This window comes from Drosophila sechellia, chromosome X, assembly GCF_004382195.2.
Source record: "Drosophila sechellia strain sech25 chromosome X, ASM438219v1, whole genome shotgun sequence".
Lineage (NCBI taxonomy): Eukaryota > Metazoa > Arthropoda > Insecta > Diptera > Drosophilidae > Drosophila > Drosophila sechellia.
Genome location: NC_045954.1, coordinates 7,231,334 through 7,237,333, shown reverse-complemented (window position 1 = coordinate 7,237,333; position 6,000 = coordinate 7,231,334). Strand labels below are relative to the sequence as shown.

Below are 6,000 nucleotides of genomic sequence, written 5' to 3'. Positions count from 1 at the left end.
GGCGAAGGCTTACACCTGAAGCCGATGATTTTCCGCTTGGTTTGGCTTCGCCTGGCAACCTGTTGGCAACTCATTAAATAATGCCGATGACTGGACAAATTCGTATTATGGTTGTTTTATTTATTTTTTTTTTTTGTGGTGATTAAACAAGCCCAGCATAATCCTTGCTGTGCAGTGGAATTGCATTTGACTGGGGGACCGGAACGTTGGCGTTATAATTCTACCAGCCCACCTCCAATCGGGGTTTCTCCTTTATTTCCCCATAGCCCCGATCTCCTCCAGCTGACAGTTCTCCTCGTGGCGAGGTTGCTTCTGGTTCCTTCTGTTCCTGTGTATTTGTGTGCCAAAGTGACACTTGTACAGATTTTCTTAATGCGCCAAAGTGCCACTTGTCGTCTGTTGACGCTCCTCGTCCTCCGGTTTCCTTCCTTCCAGAAGTTCCACAATCCGCACAGAAAATCCCAGAACGCCAGAGATCGAAGCCGTTTTGTACGTGTCTCGGCAGTAAAATTTCGTGAAATCAGCGCTAAAGCGAAGACAAGTTACCAGGGAATCCTCAAAACTTGTCCGTCGCCCAGGCACAATTCTAATTGCTGGCCAATGCACAATTTGTCACATGCCAAATTAATAAACGACTTGGCCAAAATGCACCTTTGCCTTCGAACCGAAAACAGTAGCAGCTGATTTTGGCTTCAAGTTGGCAGAATCGGTCCTTTGATTGAGTGGATGAGTTGTCGGTTAAACTGTGTGGGTTTCAATGGAGCGCGAATGAGTGAAGTCAGAAGTAGTCTTTCTTGGCAAAGCAACTTTAACACTTCAGATGTGTGAGGTCTTACGGTAGCTGTAGTCCAAATATTTCCATTAAAATAGCCAAATTAAACAATAAGTGTTCTAAATCTGTGATTTTAAAATATTCCCCATCCAAAATGTTTATATATATAATATATATATTGGACTTTTTTGAGCTCTCCATTAAAGGAGAAACCATTTATTTATTTAACCTCTTGAGTCGCCATTATCAGTAATTACCTTCCTCCTATCACCGAACATTTAATAAATCTCAAAGGGGCGTTCTTAAGTTCCAGCAACCCAGCAACTTACTCTTAATTGCAACTAGTTGTTGTGATTATTATAGCGCGTAAATGAAGACTAAGACTGGGTATGATCAAATTTGTAGATTATATGTTGAGTTTAAAATGTACTTCATATAATTATTTATTAGCTGCATAACCTAGAGTCTTTAACATTTTACCAACGAAATGCTTTAAACCTTATTAAAACAATCATTTCAATAAAAACTATGGTATCTTCTAACCGGGTTTCTTATTATCTCAAGGATAGCCACTTGTTGCTGCTGGCTGTTTGATTTTGTTGTAATACTGGGCAGTGCCCCGGGGCACTGTTTATTTTCTTGGTTTTTGCCTCTTGTTTTTCCCTCTCTGGTTGAGGCTGCCACTTAATTTATTTGTCACCGAACCGAAGCGCAAATGAAGTTCGAAAAAACCAACCGACATGCAAAGGCATCCGAGAAAAGTCAACAAACAGCGACCACGGAATCGTTTGAAATAATACGAGAGGGGAGGAAAAACGCAGGCAGCAGCAAAAAAGCTGAAGAAATAATTACAAATTAAAATGAAACACGGAATGGGACAGACATTCAGACGGACACACACATGAGGAAGAGCCGGGCTTTGAGATGATATAGGGGGACTTTGAGGGGCCAGAGTTTTACCAACTTTATAAATAGCTGCGTTGACGACGGCGCTGGCCACGCATGCGCAAAGATTTGTCATAATTGATAAACGACAACAGCAACATTCGAGACTCCTCCATTCAAAAAAACAACAACAAAAAATAGTCTTTACAGAAAAATGACAAGACAGCCATCGAAGTGGCCACTTTTTTTTAGGGGTGGACCAGCGATCTCAGGCTCCCCGCTCTCAGTTCCCTTCTGTGACTGTGATCACGCCCCGATGAACATACAAATCGAAGCTACTGCATATTAACCCATTAAGTTGAGAGAAAGGAAATGGCCATATAATTTATATATTATATATCGGCTTAAATAATCTAATTGAATAAACGTATTGCAATGGTTAATAACGAGAAATTTGCGTAAGAAAATACTGTTGCTGTGTAAATCGCAAATCCCCAATCGATCTTCGCCCAGATGCTCCTCCAGATATCCAGATACTTTCAGCAGCTGCCAGACATAAAATCCGAATCGCAGACACAGGTGACGATGACAATGACAATGACAACTTCAGCACCCGATTCAACTGGAATCACAGCTTTAACTGCAACTTCAACTTCATGTTGAACGATGACGCCAAATTGGCAACGCGTTTCTGTTTCTGTCTTTTTTTCGCCGTTTTTGTCGACTGAACGTGAGAACCAATTGCTATGTATGGTCATTACAAACCGACCAGTCCATCTGAAGGTCCGTTGGTCAGAGCGAGAGATATAACCCATAAATATTTTAATGATGATTACATTTTAAAAACAACGAGCGCTGCAATGGCATCACGAAATCGAATGAGTGAAATCACAGGCCTGGGTGATGGGCATTTCGATTGGAATCGGGATCGGGGAATCGGAGATCGAGGATCCCAGTATGCCCATATCCCGGTATCCCAGTATCCCACTGATGATGAGCTACTACCCCGGCACTGACGACATTTTTCGAATTACATTGACAGGCGGGGACGGGACTAAAAGCGATAATTATTGCCAACTTGCGGCGCTGTAAGTGTTGGCGATCGTGTTTCGCGGCAGTGTTTGTTGCAGCTGTTTGCTGCACCGATTCCCATCCTATCCCATTCCAACCCCAATCCCCGGTATTCCCTGGTACGCCCCGATGTCCCCAACATAACCCTCTGCCTGATCGACGGCGTCTTGCCAATGTAATTTCAATAATTTTATCTGCCGCCGCTCGCGTCTGCCGTGATTCGATTGGCGAGCGGTGACAGATCAAAGCCCATGGCCTCTACACATTGAGAAAAATGTCAAAAAAAAGTCCAACTACAAAGATGTTTATATCGCAAGAACCAACTGGTATCTGTTATATCTAAATTTTGTAAAGGACAATCAACTGTTATCAGTCCTCCTTTTCTATACTTAAACCCCAAATCTGTAAAAAATTTATTCAAATATATTCATAGATGAAATGCATTTTCGCTCAGTGTTTTCACGTCGGCAAAGATCTGTGATCGGCGTTCACAAGGCAGGCGATGGGTGGAGCTGCTCGATTCGACTGCTTTTGGAGCTGCCTGCTCCAGATGTTTAGCTGCACTTTGGCGGCTCGATGAGGAGTTCCTACGATCGCAATCACATCGAGGTTCAGGCTCAGGCTGAGCTTGAGGTTCAGATTCACTTTGAGGTTGAAGTAGAGGTCCCAGTTTTAAGGCTTAGCAATGTGCAATCATCAACATCAGAGCAAGCGTCATCAGCCGACCACTGCCAATTACTCGGCAGCATTGTTGACATGCCTTTTGCCATTTGCATCGTTTTCGTATTGATTTGTTTAACTCTCCGCTCTGCACACACACAATTTTCGGCTTCCAAACCGAACAGAACAGATTCGATTCGATGGCACTGCACTGCATTTTTCTCCCACGGCCCAAAAAGCGTGTGAATGGCCCAAAGGCAGAATGAACAGTTCAATGTGCCCATCAAAATATGTCAAAAATCTATCGAAGGGCGACAATCGATCCGACATTCTTTCTCCCTGAAATCAGTTGCATTCCTAAACGTTCTGTAGGTCAGTTATCGACCTAGTTTACGTGTTTTTCTCAGGTAATTCTTGTCCTTTTAGATGGAAGTAAGGAGTTGCTTTGAGTTCTTAATAAAGACTTTATAAGAAAAAATTCGCGTGCTTATTTCTAAAATATTATATTGAATTCAATGATAAATTCAATGATAAAAGTATATTTCAAGCCCTATATTGTTTATTGGGTATATAAAATAAACCAGCTACTTGATATTTATATTGACTGAACTCTTAATACGTCTTGCTCCCAAGCTACCAAGAAGAAATCACATAAACCAAAACAATCTCTCCCCGATCGGTTAGATCCACTTTCGGGCAATTAAAATTCGATTGAAATCGCCACGAGGTGAACATGTTAATGAAAGATCGCCACGCCTGTTACCACAGACGCATTTTTCCCACACCAATTGGCAATCGAATGGTGATTTCAGGGTGACAGACGGGGGGAGTTCCAAAACCCCGATTTATCGGGTTCCCGAGTTCCCTCTACAAACAAAAAAGCGCAGTCGCATTTCATTTGGGATTCCGTGAGCGTTTCGGTTCAAACATAAAATAAATAAAAATCAGTACAATTCGAAGAGCTGTTGTCGCCTTTGAGCTTTTGCGACAATCACTCACGTTGCCATTTGGCGGTTCCGTCTCAGGTTCCCGCAAGCCCCCTTCCCAAGACCCCCTTAGCTCCGCAACACTTTACCCTTACCCCCTTTGTTGTGCCAACCCTTTCCTCAAGCGTTCAATCATCGGCGATTGTCTTTGAGGCCCGATTCATTCGTTAAACGTTCTGCGTATTGAAATGAAATTTGTGTCGCTCGACACGATGACTTATTCAATTATTCGATACGATACCACGTGATTGAATTATTGAAATAAGTTAGAGTTCAAATCCCATGTAGTTTCTTAAAGCAGACCTCTATTTGGCTTGCAAATATAACTTATATAAACGTATAGTTATAAATATGTAAACATATATTTACTTTTAAAATTTACATGAATTGTATTAATTTTTATGATCCTAAGGTACACTTTAATTTCACATCCATATTTTCTCGGTAAACTGAGATATTAGCTTCGGTTTGGAAGAACTTTTTGATTCTGCCTGCGTTTGTGTGCTAATATCCTGGACCGATGTCTTTCGCGTTCCGATAGTTTTATCCCCATCGCCAGCCTGTTTTTCGGCACCGCCTCTTACGATTTGTAGGTATTCCTCTAGGCTCAATGTATTTCTTCCCTGCGCCGATCCCAAGGTGGTATCATTGGTATTGAGGCTGGCCAGAAAATCTGTAATGGTGGCGTAATGGACACCATTACGCCGACATCGACTGTATTCCAAGTCCCGATCACTGCTGCTCCTCCGGATCTGATCTCCGTCCATCGTGATTGATTTAAAACAAATAATTTGGCAGTGCTGTCAAAAGTAATTTTGTAAAACATTTACTGGCAAGCAATACCAGTATTTGTATATACAACGTAGCCAACTTTGTTTTATTGAAGAATTAATACAATTTTATTTGGAATGTAGTAAAACCAAAAGTGTTAGACAAATTTAAATTTGAATTCGATTTAAAGCTTTTATTTCGTCAATAATTGTATATTCATATGTGATATGCAAATATTACATTTTTTAAGCATATTCGGTGACTTCTGTTCACATTCCTTGATTAGTTAGACGCAAATTAATTTAACATGAGTTCGAACAAGTAATAAACATGTGGCTTTTCCTTTTCCGAGAATAAATTCCAAGGGGAAAAGGGGGTATAAAACCCCACTCGTTTGACAGCTCATTTTGCATAATTGTGCGGCGCGACGGGCAGCGCATACAAATCGATTATTGAACTGAATTCCTGATATATATTTTTTATGGTTTGATTTATGATCGCCATGCAGTTGTCAGTCAGTCAGCTTGTCAGGCAGTCGAAGGGTGAGTGGAGTGGTTCTTTAACGATTGAGCAACAAAAATGCTAATTGAGCTGTTTATCGATTTGTCAACAACAATAACCCGCAAACAAAGTCGAACAATGGCCACATCAGCGGCCAAAATGTCATTTGCTCATTGTTGCTCGGTTTGATGGGGCTTTTGGGACCCCGTTTCAAGGGGACCCCTCCCCCCCTTCCCTCATCATCATGCTCTCCATTGAGTTTTATTGACTATTAAAATTGTGTCAAAATGTGTTTGAAATTTTTTATTGTTAATTATACGCGGCGGGCGTAATGTGGAACCAATAAACAATATC

At 41.4% G+C, this 6,000-nt stretch overlaps 1 protein-coding gene across 1 annotated transcript; it reads right to left on the bottom strand.

Moving 5' to 3' along the window:
- Positions 1–4,764: 4,764 nt before the first annotated feature.
- Positions 4,765–5,230, bottom strand: LOC6618992. Its single transcript, XM_032725960.1, has one exon. The coding sequence runs from the start codon at positions 5,139–5,141 to the stop codon at positions 4,800–4,802; it is 342 nt and encodes a 113-aa protein (XP_032581851.1). The 5' UTR covers positions 5,142–5,230; the 3' UTR covers positions 4,765–4,799.
- Between the last annotated feature and the right edge of the window lie 770 nt (positions 5,231–6,000).

Coding starts and splice junctions, on each gene's coding strand:
- LOC6618992 (XM_032725960.1), bottom strand. CDS start 5,141: ATGGACGGAGATCAGATCCGGAGGAGCAGCAGTGATCGGGACTTGGAA.